The 17,532-nt window shown below is 38.3% G+C and overlaps 1 protein-coding gene across 1 annotated transcript in view; it reads right to left on the reverse strand.

Annotated features, from left to right (window-relative positions):
- Window positions 1-17,532, reverse strand: part of ATP10A (ATPase phospholipid transporting 10A (putative)) — a 116,951-nt gene that overhangs the window by 39,561 nt on the left and 59,858 nt on the right. The window contains exons 3-6 of the mRNA XM_075093560.1: window positions 10,461-10,546; window positions 3,797-3,903; window positions 3,560-3,691; window positions 1,080-1,210 (exon numbers count right to left, since the gene is read on the reverse strand). Of these exons, the coding sequence (XP_074949661.1) occupies window positions 1,080-1,210; window positions 3,560-3,691; window positions 3,797-3,903; window positions 10,461-10,546 (456 nt within the window). The remainder of the gene's footprint in view (window positions 1-1,079; window positions 1,211-3,559; window positions 3,692-3,796; window positions 3,904-10,460; window positions 10,547-17,532) is intronic.

Genomic DNA, 17,532 nt, shown 5'->3' on the forward strand with positions numbered 1-17,532 from the left:
TACCTAATTCGTACCTGAGTTTTTCCCTGCAGATGTTTTCCCGGACTGAAATTCCTGACTGCATACATTATTTAGCTTGCTGACTTGGATAGGAGGGATAAATTATAGCATGTATCTAAGGGGTTAAAGGTTGGTGTTTAAAGAATTCTGTGGTGAATTTTTTTAACCGATATCATAACCCAGTACCTTAGAGTAAAAAGTAATTTAACTCATCCTTTTTCATTCCTTTTTATAAAGGAGTTGCTGCCTCCAGTAACGCAATCTCCCCTAGTTTCCCACTGGGCATACTTCCACATGTCCCAGTGACATCAGTCTCTGTTACTTCTCTTAAATTACCGCCACCTTCACCATTCAATATGTTTCTCTTCATGACCAAATTAACAGAGCTTGTTATCCAGTTGAGATATGAAGTTGATATGAGCCGTATCTTTGGAAAGCAGTTCAAAAACTATACAACTTATGTTCATACCAGGACACTGTACCCACAGTGGCACCCGTGGTCTCTGAGGTGTTGTTCCACAGTGAGTGGATATGAAGCATAAAACTCGTTTTCTCCCACCAGGGCCCATTGCATCCTATCTCTTCCTACTTGTTTAAAATAAAATAAAATAAAATAAAATAAAATAAAATAAAATAAAATAAAATAAAATAAAATAAAATAAAATAATAAAATAAAATAAAATAAAATAAAATAAAATAAAATAAAATAAAATAAAATAAAATAAAATAAAATGAAATAAAATAAAATAAAATACCTGAGACTTTTGGGGAAGGCTCTCAAATGATTTTCTTCTCCAGCGGCAATGGAGATCTGACAGCTTACTGTGTGCATCAGTTTATTTTTCAGATAAGTTATAATTTTTTTTTACCACGGGGCAGGCCAGTTCTTTTATTTAATTTAGCTTCCTGGTTGTATATTATCACATTCTCTACAGTTAAAATTTAATTTTAAAGTGACTAAATGTGCTTGATTAGCTTCTTACATGCCTTAGTGGTAGAACGGGTACTACACATACTGCACATTTATAGCTTTATTACAGCTTTATGAACACAGGTGACAGCATGTACAACCTGATTACCTGGAAAACTATGATCACTGTCAGAAACAAATATACTGAAGCTAAAACAGGAGACAAATATTTGCCATCAGGCCCTGGAACACGAAAAATTGGCTTCTTCTCACTGTATTGCCATACCCATAGGCCATGACCTGCAAAAGAGTTGAAAGAGAGAAAAATGCAAATTAACTCCAAGGGAAAATGCTTATAGTGTTAAGTTCTTCTTAGAGTTGAGTTACATGGGAAAGTGATATTTGTTTTCAACTATTATGCATGACTTCTGAAAAAGGCCCCCAAACCATGTTTTTTTTCTGCCTTGGGATCTGGGGTTTGAGGAGGGGGTTTGTCCGGCCTTAAGGACAGCACGCAAGAGTCATTTCACATAACTTTATCCCAATAAAGTGAGCTGGCTAGTCTAAATTAGTAGTTTAGGCTCTTTCTGTAGTCAGCAGAGAAGAAAAGACTTCTTCAGAAAGTGATTCATTTCAGTGACATTCATTGTGTTAAAACAAAAGAACTCCCTTCACTACACTAGGCAGATCACTAGCTAGCTATCACTAAACTAGTTTCAGCTGGATAAAATCAGAAGAGACTTGACTTTAATCTTACTGTGTGAATCTTACCCACTACCTCTACAAAACTAATGAAATAACAGTATCAGCAGAGTCAAGAGCATGGAAGCTGAAGAACTAAGAATAGAAGAAATTCTAAGTCTTGTTCAAAACCTTTTTTTAATTGATTGTGCCGATAACTAAATAAAGATGAGGTTATTATTATCGTTTTGGGAAAATGACATTCTTGTGAAAGAGACAGAAAGTTGCCTTTTTAAGTAGAGCACTAGGATTTGCAGTCCTAAAAGACCTAAAATGGTATGCCTGATGTTTTTCATGTTAAAACCAAGGAAGAATTCCCCCATAATAAGAAGCGTTCGAACTATCTTCACTACATGTCAGAAATCAGAAAAAAAGGACAAAGGCCTACTTTAAAAGTAATCTTTTGTATGCCACATCTAACAAGGTCCTTTTCATCTTGAGACATAAAACCAGCATTGAACTCTTGAAAAATAAAAACAATACTCAAGCCAAGTGAGCAAATTATTTTGTCACTGGACTACCAATATGCGTGTATCACCATACTGATGTCTTCACTGATGTCTATATTCTTATTCTTGAGAGCAAAAATTGGAAGCCCCACACTGAGAATGACCAACACTTGTTTTATAAATATCCTGACTCAGATTTTCCAAAGAATTAGTTAAGTGGCATACCTCCACTTATACTTCCTTGACAGAAGATTTAAAAATTGCCTGACTCTTACAGAACACAGCTTTGCGTGTCCTGAAGGCACCTGTGCTTTCCAAGGGCTCAAGCAAATTTCTTTCCAGCTGTTTCTGGTTGTTATCACCTCCAGCAGTTTGCTCTGGCCCTCTGCTGGTGGTTTCTAGCCTTGTAGCAGAAGTGACAAGAAGGCGAATGTGTCACCTACTGTGTGCCACCTCCTGCCATTCACATTCATGCATCTCAGGAGTTTCAGCTGAACTGAAGCCACTGCAGCACACACGCCGCTGCTGCTGCTGCTCTGGGGGCAACCCCTCACATGCAGTGGCAGAGGGGACAGCTGCAGGCATTGACTCACTGCAATTAAGCCTACCACGGCACTTCACTCCTGTGGACTGGGCTTCCCAACACAGAGATGCTACAAAAGTGTGTCGTGAACTCAATGGAAACAACTATGCTGGCCGATTCACAGCTGGAAAAAACTCATCTTTAAGCAGCATTTAACAATACCTGGAAAAGGCAGACAGAGACTTATTTAAATGGCATAAGATTGTTATTAAACTACACCATGGTTGTTAGGAAACGTTCTGGTATTTATGCCGTATGACTCACACACAAACATTACAGAACACACAAACATTAAGGATATGGAATTCAGATGCCATATATACAGAATAATTTTGGGTGCCAAGCATAAAACTAATTTTTTTCTCACAAATGAATAGAAAAATGGCCTAAAGGGTATTAACCTTCTATGCTAAAGCTTTACGGACAGTGCGTCTACGTTGCACACTGTGCCCCTGATTTAATAAATAGTACTGGGGAGTAGCACTGTGCTAACTATGTTTATTCTCTGCTCATAAATTACTTTGTTGACTTATTAATGGCATGTTACACTCTACCACCTGTAATTCTGAGGGGTCTACAGAAGAAGTGGCTTCGTTTGAACTTGACATTTTTGGATGCTATCAAGGGTAGTAGAATCTAAGCTTTCAGATCTCTGGTACTAATAGAACGCATTTGAACAATACTAAGAAGCTATTTAGATAAGCCTATGTATCAAGACATCTTGATTTCAAAGAAGAAAACACACACAAATTAGACAGTATGGAGGCAGCTTCATGGATTTCATGTTTTGGCAAATACATAAGTTTTTGATAAAGCTAAGCGCATGAATCCCAAGAGAGTCTGATACTTCAGTTTCTACTTTGAAAGAGCACTTACCAATGGCAGAAAACAAACACATGATTAGAAGTATGAGGACACACCAAAGGACATCGGCATTCATCTGTCTTTCAAGCTTACTCCGTTTGTAACGGGGTCCATTATTATTTAACAAAGCTTTGGTCTCATGCCCTGCAGAAGCAATTACATCAAGTGATGTCATATGGATTTTTGTCATTATTTTACGGAAGCTATAAAAATGCAGTTTGCCACGTCAAACAGAAAAACAGCTTTTACCTGCATAGATCACTATTCCTGCAACTTCTTCTGTATTTCTAATGGTACATCCACGTAACAAAAGGTTTTCTTTGAACAGTCCATCCTTTTTTCCACTTTTATGTACACTGCAGAAAAGTTAAAAACAGAACAAAGCACAGCATTTCAAAACATTAAACTTGTTAAACCATACTACTCTGTAACATAACAAGCCCAGGAAACATCTTCAAAATTAAAGTTTTGTCAACCTGATGGTGAAATATTTCCTCAGATCCTCCTTCTGGAAAGATTCTCTGGCAGACGTTGAAAACTGAGAATACCTACCCAAGAATCCCGGACATGCAGCAGCCCAGCTGGAGCAGTAGCAGTTGCTGTTGGATATGCAAATGTACTGGACAAATACTCACTAGAGATATGCAGGCCTAACCTACAGCATCTGCGCAGCCTATCCAGTGCTTTGAAAATGCATTGGACTTCCTGTGCATGTGCAAATTGACTGTGCAATCACAGTTATTCCACCTAAGAGCAGCTGTGTAGTGCATATGATAACCCACTATTCACATGTTCTTACCAAAGAAACCCTAGAAAGAAATATGGTGAAACTGGGAATTTACTGTGCTTCAGAAGCCGTGATACTAAGGAGGATGTGCCAGGGATAATATGCATCAGATCAGTGAAAAAGAAAGGAAAAAAATTACATGCGTTCATCAGTAAGAACAAAAGAAATGCCTTTTGGAAGTGTCTCACTGACTCTAGAAGAGAGACAAGATGGCCTGCACCTTGATGATTCTTGTTGACGAGCACCAAAATACATGAGAAAAATACAACAAAGTAACATTTCCACTACAACTTATTGTCTGCTGTGTATGGTCTGACTCAAATTTCAGCTGACAGAAATAAAGAAAACAGCCTTAACAGAATTAACAGTCACCAGGGAAATGCTAAACAATAATAACAACAATTTAAAAAATAGCATTAGAATGTTTATTTTGTAAAAAAGACAAACCAAATGATCCTTTCAAACCTTTTCTAAATGAATAAAATTTAACTCAATCAACTGCAGTATCCCAATGCCTCACAGAAGATTAAAGCAAATTCTGAAATGTTTAAATGTTCTGCCTTCACTTTCAGAGCATCAGGACCACCACACTTCCAAAGTCTGAAAAACAGACTGCAATAAAAAACTAGTAAAAGCTGGAAATGCAAGAGAAACCCTGGAAATGCACATGTGCTATACTAAAATTAACATTGTGCTCTTGCAACACCAAATTTTATGGCTACCTGGATTTGAGCATTTAAAATCCTGTGTCCCCCGAAATCTGCGAACTGGCTTAAAATTGCACCTTTTATGAAAAAGTGGAGTTCTTTTTATTTGCTTCTTATTTTCTAAACCTTCACAGCTGGGATATATCTTCATGCTTTTCTCTGACTGTTAGAATCTTTTTCTAAAGGAGGACCAAAATTCTAACTTTAGCACACATTTCTAGGACCTCAGGCCTGAAGAACTATATCAAATATCCTGAGATCTGCAAGCAGAAAAAGGTTCACAGTGGTGAATCCATTGTACTCTTTTCCAGCCCAGTAGGACTACTTGCAGATTATGCTGTTATGCTGGTTATCCTCTGTAGCCTCTAGTCAATGCTCTTAGTGAGTAGAATATACCCATAAATAATATATATACACATTCATATATATGTATATATATACAGACACATATACACTGTCCTTTTTAGTTCAGTATAATATATTATACCCACTCCCTACTCAAAAAATATAAAAGCATTGGTGTTTCAACAGGTATGCTTAGCTTTTCACTCCATCACTTCACAGGGATGGAGAAAAAGTGGTGGGTTTGACAGCCAAGGTAGCTGCAGCAGTGATAACATCTGACTAGACACCAGAAACAAATGGAGGAGGAAAAAAGTAGATAACATCAAGTTTGTGATTCTGGTACAAACATGAAGGTTTTTTTTTCATCTGGGGAGAACTTCCCCTGCTGAGCCCATCTTCCCTGCCAGCCTCAGATACAAGAGCAGAGGTTTCGTTCCTGTCCTCTTCAGCAAACCTCCTTACCCCACTGCCTCACCTTTTGCCAACAGAGCTTCAAGAACTGGGCGCTGCCCAACAGCCCTCTTGCAGTATGCCAATAGGTGTAAGCACTGATTGCCAGGTGGAGAACTACCCAAATTTGGCTGGGCTTAAACTACGGGAAATAATTTCTTATTGGTTCCATACTGTAGAAATTACACTACTACCAGGGTTCTGCCATCCCTCTGCTTTTTAAGGCTGAATTCTACATTAGCTTTTCTCATAAATCATGAAGCCGTTACTCTGAATTTCCAATAAAGTCTCCAAATAATAGTTGATTCCTGTTAATAAATGGAACATTTTAAAGATAAATCTGCTTAAGAAGTAATTGCTGCAGCTTATGATTTTATACCCTTCATCAATTCTTTACACTTGACAGTAACAGTGGACTCTGACAAGTATATTGTACATGGCAATCTTTATACACAATTACTTGTGTACATGATCTACACAATTATATATTTGTTCTTACTCTCTTAGCTTATACAACATCTGAACCTGCTCCATAGCAATGGTGCAACATCTGAAGTTAACCTGTAGGTGCCAAGACCCCAATCTACTGCCCTCATCCACCGACTGAGCCTTCCCACCACAACTCATCCTCACAGGCGTTTGGTACTGCCTTTTACTTTGCCATACCCAAACAAAGTCAATCAACTCACCTGTTGCTCACCAGACCTTTTGAAAACATGGATGAAATAAAAATCTGGGAGAAAGAAGCTGGCAGGGACTGGAGGAAACTCATTGTTTCCTTCTTGTCTGCACTCACTCCCAGTGACTCACTAACAGAACATACATATAAGGCAATAGGGCACTGATGATGAAAGGGAGAAAAAATTACAGACATAAAGGTATGGATTAAAAAATAATGAAAACTAGAGTTACAGACAGATGGTCACTTTGATAACAAAGCCATCAAGGCTATAACTTTATGTCCCAGTGGAGAGATGGCTTAGATCCCATTTGTAGCCCCGTAGAGTTATTAACCTTAAGCTTGTTACAGAGACTGAACAGCCTGGTTTTCCCCTTTCTGGATTCAGGCCAGTATAACTTTGGAGGCACAGAAGGAAACTTTTCTATGTCAGTATTTAAAATGGTGGCCAGCTGAAGCTGCTCAGGCACCTGGAACGTGAAGGCTAGCCTGTGAGGAAACGCACTGGCGAGTGCAGGTGCAACACTCTTCTCTGCGATTTTGCACATGGATGACACTGCAAATATGCAGTATCTAAACATCTAAAATACACATGCACCACAAATTAGGAGAAAAAGGGCAGACCAGATGCAGTTAGCTACTACTTCACTCCAACACTCTGGAAGTGTTTGTGTAGAAATAAGCCTCCTGGTTTAATACAGCTACGCAAAAATAAGTCCGATGGTAGATCACTCCAGCCTTCTATTATATTTTTCCTTATGTGTTTACCAGCACTAAATAACAAGGTGATGTATCAAAACTGTATTCACAAGAGAGTAGGGTTTTTTCACTCTCTGGTTTCTCAAGTGTCTTACAAAGCAAATGGTAGAGCTGGCATTTTCAAGGCTTGACACTCCCAAAGAAAATATGCAACAATCTTAAATATAGTCTCAGTGCACATCATCAGTCAGAATGTTCCTGACTCGCAATTCTGAGGAAACTTAGTCTAGGATTTTTTTTTTTCCAGGAGAGGTGGTCTCACTATAGCACATTAAAAAGACAGTGCTGTATAGTTCTACACTTCTTTTTTTCTTAAAAAAATTGTAACATGACTTCATATTAATTTGGTTTTGTTATCTTACGACAAGCTTTGAAATGGAAATATACACATGTATTCACATTATTATTATTATTATAAATCATTGCTTTACTTGGTATGATGAGAGAAATTTTTCTCTTCTTGTCTAATAAAACTTTTTCTTTCAGAGGAAAGCTGAAAAGCCAGAATGCCAGCTACTACTTCTCCTTTTCCTTGGCCCATATACACACAAAAAGCTAGAAACAAGATTTTAAAGCCAATTTTGTTATTTTTGGAACCTGGCATGGGATTTTTGAATGTTTGCCATGCATACTGTAGATAAGCTGGCTAGACCCATACAGGCAGGAGGCATGTTAGGTTTTATTCTATTCTTTTTATACAGAAGACTTCTTATAGGGGAAATTAAAAATTGGGAAATACGCTTGGGATATCTGAGGGTGCAGAAACTGCAAAACAGTATTAAAGCAAACACCTGAGTCGAACTGGTAGTCTGCACACCCAGACTGCTTTCAATGCAGATCGTGCCAGTATTACTGAAGAAGCAATACGTAGCAATGTGCATGCTACACTTTTGCAGATATGGGTAGGGCCAGGCCCGTCTCAATGCATTTTGCAATATTTTTCTGATTTTTATTATAATGTCTCCTTTAACTCTGGCCTGCCTATGCTACATTGGTTACCTATAGCGATCACATTTCAGAATAACTGTGAGGAACAGAATTTTTAGATTTTTGCAACACACACAAAAGTATTCCTATTGCCTGAAAGATTTGTCAGCACAGACATTTGAACCAAAGGAGCTCTTCATATTTCAAACAGAAAAAAATAGTCCTAATCAAAACTGAAACCTACTAAGCGGTCAAAACTTTAAGCAAATTTTGACAGTAATGCCTCGGCACAGCTTTTACATATGGATCTCTTGAAAGTCCACTATTTCATAGCATCTCTATTTAAATACCTCAGCAACATTTCTTTTCAGTGGAGCTGTTACCAGCTGGGAGCTATCTGAACCTTTATTTCACGCAGTGACTACTGGTAAGATTTTGAACAAGAGTTAAGATCTCAGTTTGACGTGGCAATGACATGTTTCAATTCAGATGTACTCATTACTATTCATCTTGCTAATGTATGATTTGAAACAGACCCACAATTTCATGATACTAATGAAGAAAATCTAAAAAGAGGGGGAAAAAGCCTTCTTCATTGTAAATCAGGCGACTGAGAATTTATTTGTTGAGGGGTTGGTCCCCACTCTTTACTTCAAACACCCTATGGTCCTTTAGCTGTAAATCTCTTGCAGCATAGCTGATGAGACCTGGAAATCACCTGATGTTTTCTGCCAGATTCAAAACTGATGTCTTGGATTTTTGCTGTGTCAAAATATATTCACATCATTTGTGAAACCTTAAAATACAAAGAAGATTAAATAGAATCAATATTGAACAACAGTCATCCAAAAAGTACTACCATGCTTTCTACCAAATAATTCAAATGGATCAGTAACTTACATGCTACAGGCATTTTCCACATGGTGTACATAAGTAAATATATAATGAAAGATAAATTTATGCGTATCTTCTGCAGTAGTCAACCTCTGCTCAATATTTTGGGGACTAAGATTAACACACATGAAGTGTGCTAGAAAAGCTGCCAAACTTTCCATTTCCATATCTGGAAATGTCATTTCTGCAGTAGATCAGGCTCTCTATTAATGTAGACAGTTATACACCCTCATGCAGTAATGTCTAATACTAAACTTTTATCTTTAAATGAACTGTAGGGTTTTGTGCTACTAAATAAAGGAAGACATTTTCCCACACTACAACTTGATGTAGTTTCAAAAAAGCTACCCTGATTTTCACCAGTTGACAGTACATCCTACACAACCTGTGACATCCGAGAGTAGTAACTGAGGGGTAAATAGCATCACTATAAAAAAATTCCCAAGCTCCAGCAATTAACCTTGTGCCATTTGTGCAGTTCAATACTGCTTATCACTCCTAATCAATATGGGCAATAAATCATTCTATTCTAAACAGAATTAGTGTCTTTTTAAGTCTCTTCATTAAAATTTAGACAAAAATTAAATATCCTGGGCTCTCACTCTCCATGTGGTTACAGACTGTAGAAAAATAAGTCATGCAAAAGTGTATCTCCTAAGTCACCCCCACTGGCATGCCTACAAACTACAGTCCTGGCTATGTTAGAAGCAAAGTGCTTTGCACATACTAAACCATTTGCTTCTGATCAGGACTGATTAGCCAGAGAGAGCACCTGTTAATGCAGTTCTGTTTAGAATCAAGTCAAGTGGGCATAGACGATTCTGCATGGTAACGTACAAACACGTCGTGTGAGCCAGTTGTTTTATTTCGTGTGAATGAGAGGAAAGGAATACCGCCATAGCTGGAGAAATACCAGTTTCGCCTTCTGATTTTCCTCAGTGACACTTATATTAAAAGAAACATCAAACAGACCCATCTTCATAAAAGCAGTGTACAACAGATTGTGTTTGTTTGTTGGCCCACTTGGTCTGGTTTTCTATTTCCTCCCATTTCCAGATGGGCTTTTCAGATCCATGGAGGGAAGGAAAGGGAGAAAAGTGTCTGTTAACTGCACTGCTTCGTGCATTCATTTCTGGAGTGTAAACTAATCAAAGCTAGCAACTAAATCCATCCTAAGGAATGGAAACATGAGGCTCCCACCTCACCCTGAAGAGAGGACCATCTAAAACAGCCTTAATATGCAGCCCCATTGAGATGTGATGATGATGCAACTTACAGAACACAGTCTGAAACAAACGCGCATTTATTTTATTCTATATTAGAGAAAAGGAGTGTATACTGAAGGATATTATATGAAATACTCACATGTAACCTCGAAACCTACTTAAGTCATTGTTTGGCTTCTCACATTCAATGACACTGGTGAACTTCAAGGGGTCAAATTCTGAGTCCTGGAATAATAAAAGTGTTAATTATTTAGGGCAAAGACTTGCAAATTATAACTAAAATCGCTTTCTTTTCTAGCTTTCATAATGTATTAAAGTCCCATTTTTTTTCAAAGGCAATGAAATGAATGACACTGACCACTGGCGCTGAAAATCGAAGAGACCTGGGCACCAAAATTCCTTACATGTCTTCCAAAACCTGCCTTACAAGAATGACTTTTTTGTTCTGCAAGTGGAAGAATGTGAGTTTCTAAAAGCATGAGATAAAAGACGCCAAGCCCAGAAGTCAAATGAATTTTGTCTGGAGTGTAAAAGTGAAATTTATCTTGGAAGGCTCAAAATATGCAATATTATCACTATACTTCACCTTCAGTGAAGCTACTGAAAATCTAGGACAACATAAGTCAATATACTGCAAATTAGGAAAAAGCTAATATGAGCTTGTGAAATATTAGCAAGATTTCTTAATTGCTTTATGCCAACACAGATAAAGTAATCTACTACAGTAAATTACACGTATATAGCAGAATAGCATTTTCCTAATCAACACCTAAAAACCTTCTTTATTCTCTAGCTCATTAGTTTGAAGCTGGCATTTTTGCTGACTGTAGATGTTTACCTGTAGTTAGCACCTTGTTGTGTCTGAGGAAAAACATCCTATTACAGCATAATTACTTGATTTCATTAAATAAAAATCAAGGTTCTCCCTTTGCCAACCCAAACAAACTACGTAGTGAAATAAAAGATACCTGGCCCTGGTGCTGCTGAGAAAGCTCTTTGTCTCCATCAGTGAGGACAACCTTCAGAAAACTGCTTTGCACATGATTTGAATGGAAGAATCAATTGTGAACTATCATATTATTAAGCTTGCAACAGTGATAACACTGCAAATATTATGTTTTATAATGATTTTGCTGAGCAGCTGTAGACCCGAACCACTACTTTTTAGAACACACTATGGGAATAGCTGACTGAGAATCAGTAACCAAAGGACAGACACAATCTTATTGCCAGCTTCTCTGAAACACACAGGTGCCTCTGTGGTTTTTTTATATCGATTCTGCTCAGAAGAGGTGAAAGAAACTAGATTTTAAATAAGAGATAAAAGAAACCAGAGGATATGTCAGCATCACCATCAACACCCTCCTTCATTTTCCTACCAGCTACACCTGCAAGAAAGACAGACTTACAGTATATAGGAGACAATTCAAACCACCCACACTTGACATTTTTGGAAACCCTTCCTGTATTTTCAAGAAACAAGAGATGATAAAGAGAATTGTGAAGATGGGCTGTCACTTAGAGACAGTTATAGCCCACTGGAGGAAAGAATCACTTTTATATGCAGAATTCAGCTTGTAAACAAGGTGTGTGGGGGAAAAGGAATAAAAACAAAGGCCAGCTCTGAGCGAAGATTGCGATGCTAAGAATCAGACTCTCTGTGTTAACGTTGGCAGTCAAGTACCTGAGCTTTAGCAAGAAATTCAGATGATCTTCTCAGCACCAAATACTGTTTGTATTTAAGATCATTAGATATTTCTCCTGGTCAGCCTTAATTTTCTCTAGGTGACTGAAGTTTGACGCTGGGAATGCCCGGAAGTACCTAGCCCTACAGAGGAACCTAAGACATCATTAGGCTGTGGAATGGGGCAAACTGTAAAGCCACACGGTCACCCCCTTTGACCCTTGTTCCTCTGCTGCTCACTTCAGACAGGCACAGACACTAGCAGTCACAAGGGAGGAATCACTGGCTAGAACAGAGATCACGAAGCTTTCAGGCCTTGACATCTGAAATCTGTTACCACAGCTCCTAAACTGTACAAGTCTGCCTGTGTCCTTGCCTCCAGCAGTCAAAGGTTCGTATTACAGAGACACTATGATAGCAGCCAGTGCTACCTGGCAGCTGTCTTTACTTGAGCTTGTTGGAGAAGGTGAAGTTCTCCCAAGTCACACCGAAGCTTTTTGTGCTGGGAAAGCCTGTGTTGTCTATGTAACACCTGCTCTGCTGCCCCAGAACATGATCTTTTCCTTCCTTGTCCCAGTATGTTCTTTGGCAGAAAAAAAAAAGCAAGCAGCACAGGAAAAATATCTACAAACATTGCTCAAGGTATTTCAGTAATATACTGTCTGTCTGCCTAAGTATTGTGTTAAAGAAGAGTCACCACTATAGTTTACATTGCATTTGTAAATTGGAGGGAAAAGCCTGGAAAGGGAAACATTTCTTGTCTTTTTATTATAACACACTATATATAACACAGTTAATTTAGCACAAATTTTCATTCAGTGGTCCTAAAAAAGGAGAAGAAAGAAATCTTAATATCTTTGATGAATGCCCCTGTGGGAATGCTAGAGACACCTAATAACAAAACTCAATGTAATCAAATGCAGGTTTTCTGTGGCTGCTGAACACAGCAGAGAGCGTGGTTTCAGTGCTGTACAGACACAGTAACTTCTAGAGCAATTGGAAGTTTGCAGACTGAATCCCCCTTTCTGCTAAGAAAGCCTGCCAGCAAAGCCAGCAACTTTGCAAATAAGAAGAAAAAAATCTACTTAAAATCTAGAGCTAAAGCCCTCACAAAACCCAAAAATCCTGTCAAGATCAGAGAGGACTAAACTTACCCAACGTCCCCATCACTACCATGCAACATAGTCTTCCTCCCTCCTCTGTTTGTTGGATTCTTTTCGTTTATGACTCAGTTTTGGAACTAAAAGTCCTTTATTGTTAAATCTAACCATCTGTGTATTTGTGTTCTGTTACAAATAACTTGAAATATGTGATTATGGTCTTTAACCAGATAATATCTGGGAGGGGAGAAAATCCAATTAGAATAGTAGTTTACATAAGGGAACAAAGCTGCTGAACTCTGATTTATGGCAAAAGCTCTTTGCTTTATTAATAAATCAAATAGCTCCATCTCTTCTCTGTGAAATGGAAGTGTAGATATACACTGTATATTACAGCTGATGAAACTGTTCTGATGTGAAAATGCCTTTTGGTAAATGAATGAACAAATATGTTAAACACTGCCTGAGTGTGACTGCTTTCAGTGGTTATAAAGAAGCGTAAGATTTCACAATGATCAAAGTTTTGTTCTGTTTTGTGCTAATACCCACACTTGCAGTAAATGAAACATAAATTGTGATGATGTTCTCATGTGTTAACAGCTAAGAGATACTGCAGCTAGACAGAAGTCAAAGCCAAAATGGTTGCTCTCACAGTGCACAAATCACGATTTGTGCTGTTTTCTGGGTAAAAGCCTATGAAAAAAATTAAATTCTCCACCACTGCCTTTAATTTTGCTCTTACAGTGAATTTCTGCATCACTGTTAAGACACAGAAAACAAGATCAAAATATGGTCAAAAATAGCACTTCCCCAGATCTTTGTTCAGCAGTTATCTGATGTGCCTGATTTTCAGTGTCTTACTTCCTACTTAGAGAACTGCTGAGCATTAAAGCTGTCCCAGCCTCAAGAGGGATGAAAATCTCCATGCCTAGACAGACTGCAATCTGAATCGAGGCTTTTTAATGCTTAACTTCCCTAAAAACATGACTTATTTCATGTCATCATGGTCTCCCAGTGCACATCACCAAGACCAGGTCACTCACAAAAAGCAGCTGGAGCCATTATTTTCTTTTCTGAAGGTATGTAATGGTGTCATATTTATTATACAACATCTCTGCATGTCTCCCAAACTTGTGCCTTGGGGACCACTGATTTTAAAAATTGACTTTCTGGTTGAGAGAGATCTCTGAGAGAGATTCTCTGCAAATAAGTTCCCTAGACTATTTCACAAAACTGTTGGATGGTAAAAGTCAGGGCTAAATTCTGTTCATGTCTGTCAGATTTTTCTGTTAAACAACCTGTTCTCCATTTGCCACAATGTAAATTTTAATTGCCATCACTAATTCTAAGGATGAGTCCCTGTAAAACATAAGTAAGGCCAAGTTTCTTGCTTACGCTCAAGGCAGAATCCTTACTACTAGGTGGGGCTTAATTCGGAGCATAGACCGGTCATAGTTAAGACGTTACAGAAAAAGTGTGCTTGAAAGGATACATGAAGGCCACTTTGAGAAACGAGAGATCTAAATGAAGGGCCAGAAATTATTACGCTAGCTCCAGTGAGTGCCGACTTCGAAAAAGGCCAATATGAGCACCACATATGTCAAAGTCTAAGCAAAGTCAAGCACATCCAATTACTTTGACAGAAAAAAAGAAGCAGTAACTAGAACTCAAAAGTTTTTACTTTTGCATTAACACTTTATGGCTGCACACAATCATATTGACACTTGAGCTCTCTCCCTCCAGGCCAATCAATCTCAAATTCTCTGAAACAGTGAAAGAGCAAGAGTATGAGAGATGAATGATATTTAGGAGTCAAGAAACGCGAATTTGGCTTCCATGAAGCTGAGAAGGTAACTGAACCCTTGCTTCACTCTGTTTTAAGCAAATGGGACTAGCATAAACCTCTCTGCCCATGTTATTCACACTATGAGTACTTGCAGGCTCTAAAAAATTAGTACCTTCAGTCTTTTCCAAAGTTAGATATTGCCTCTGCTTTTTTGACACAGTAAGCACAGATATAAGCACCCTTCATATGGGCTCCAGTTTGATTCCCTGCTGGTCTTTCAGATGGATGCTGTTGCCCCTGTTGGGTTTGAATTTCACATCACCACCATGGTATCACAGCGGTGTCACCCTACAACAGGGTCCCAAGCTGTACTGCCTGCACACTGGCAATACAATGCAAGTTACTTCAAAGAGTAAAAATACAAGATGCATCTGGTTGCCATTGCTCTGGGGAACGCAGAGGATGCCTGGATGGTTGGTAAAAGCTGTCTGAAAACCAGAATGCCCACAGGTCTGCGCACAGGGGATGAGAAGGTAAAACTTTTGGCATGCCTTGTCCAGCGCTACGTGGCCTAGCCAAACACCAGGAACCTGTTGCTGTGACCACCATGGCACGACACAATTCTTTTTCTGTGGGTAAATCGTAACAAGGTCTTGAAAGATGTGAAACAGAGGTTTCAATCATTTCATCCTGTATCGTTTGAGAGTTTCAGAAATACAGAAGTAAAGAAATAGATCATCTTGTCAACCATGAACACTTAGAAACATTCACATATATCCCCATATTGCGGTTGTTCACACCCTGCTTCCAGAAGCCTTCGGTGACTAAATGTTATCCACTTCACTGTAGTGGTAAGAATTCTTTTTTACCAATATCACTTTAAAAAGAGGTCTTGAAGGTTTCTGCAGTATGAAATGATGCATGAGTTACATTGGAGGAGTGAAGACCACTTCTTGCTTAAGTCTTCTGCCATATTATGTCATATCAAAATGAAAAAACAAAAAAATAGATAAAAGAAGAAGGGATTGAAATCAATAATAAGAAGCTGACTTTCCTCAAATACCTGACTTCACATTTTGATTCTGCCAAAACAGCCTTGGTTCACTGCCTTCCTCTGAAAAAGTGCTGACTTTTTCGGAACTTGTAAGTATTTCTGAAAGGTTGAAACTTGTCAAAAAGACACATAGTGATACTTATATTAGGTATTTTATATACATACAGATTCCGCAGAATATACTTCATTTCTTCAGGAATCTTCTTGCTAGGAAAATGTTTAACACCCTATTCATAAATCCTATATCTTCCAATTTCTTAAAACTTAGGGAAATTCATTTCTGTTCCAAATGCAGCAATGAAAAAGCTTATTTTCCTTATCTAAGCAGACTCAGTCAGATTGCAAAAATCTGCTAAATATTGATCCTTCAAAGCTGAATTTCAAACTAAAGTTAAATTGCAGATATAAAGGGTTTTGTGACTAGGCTTTAACAATGCTCTACCTATTAAACCTGATAAAAAGTTCCACTTAAAACAATAAATTTGGTCTGCAATAATTGGGCTGTGTCTCTGGGGGAAGCACAAACGTACACAGGAGAGGAAAATATAATGAAGAGGTGTTTTCTTTAAAATTTTCCTTAAAATGAACCACTGTCCCTTATCTCTCAGGTGACTATTGATATATCCCCTCTGAAAGACTTACATCCTAAAAAGGCAAAGTGTTGAGGGAAAGAAAATGTTACAAAGCCTCTTTTACAGAGTGGAAAACCAACAGGTAGACAGATGAAGGAACTATAGACATCCGGCACAAAAAAATGGAGACCGAATTTAGCTCTCTCCAGCGTGACTTCGGAGCTTCAGCCGTAAGATCATTCTGAATCTCTACAGTGAAATGCCAACCTTTCCGACTCCGTTGGCAACCTCATGAAACTGCCATAGCTCAAGAAGCAAAACATGCTGCTCTGCCAAATGAGTTAGTCTGACAATTACACAGTGTTCAAACAACATATCCCCCTTCATTAAATGCGTGTTGTGTGGGTAATTTAATGGCCTGCTAGTGATATTAATAATGCATAGTTACTAAAATGGTTTCCTTTATTCATCTGCCCTGCTTTACTGCTGCAGAAACCAGAGTTTAATGTTCAGTCCTTCCTTCCAATAGGACAGCATGAGTACAACAGGATGCCCTTGGGTGACAGTGACAGCTACCCGCTTATCACATTGTGTTTACTGGCTATGCTGGGGATCTCATCCAGGCTTCTCCCTGCAGTACAGTTGCTGGATGAGGGCTCTGGGATTTGTTTTGGCGTGTATGTCTGGAGGAAACAAAAAGGGAGAAACGGAGTCATGGGGACAACTCAAAGGAAATATTTAATAGACAAAAATCTGCCTCAGCCAGAGAAATAGTTTTCCAGTTTAAAAGCTTTTAAGTGGAATAAGAACGCATTCCCCTAATGCATCAGCCCATCCTATTATTGCTTTATATAGCAGTACCCTGCATTTACATTATAAAATTAATCTGACCATTTATTAATGTGCCACTGGAATTACATATTGATTTTATATAACCAAAGCATGCAGACTGTTTATATACTAGAAGAGCGAAATTTTTTAATGTCTGAACTGCATTCATTAGTCTCTCTGGCAG

This window comes from Phalacrocorax aristotelis, chromosome 1, assembly GCF_949628215.1.
Source record: "Phalacrocorax aristotelis chromosome 1, bGulAri2.1, whole genome shotgun sequence".
Classification (NCBI taxonomy): Eukaryota; Metazoa; Chordata; class Aves; order Suliformes; family Phalacrocoracidae; genus Phalacrocorax; species Phalacrocorax aristotelis.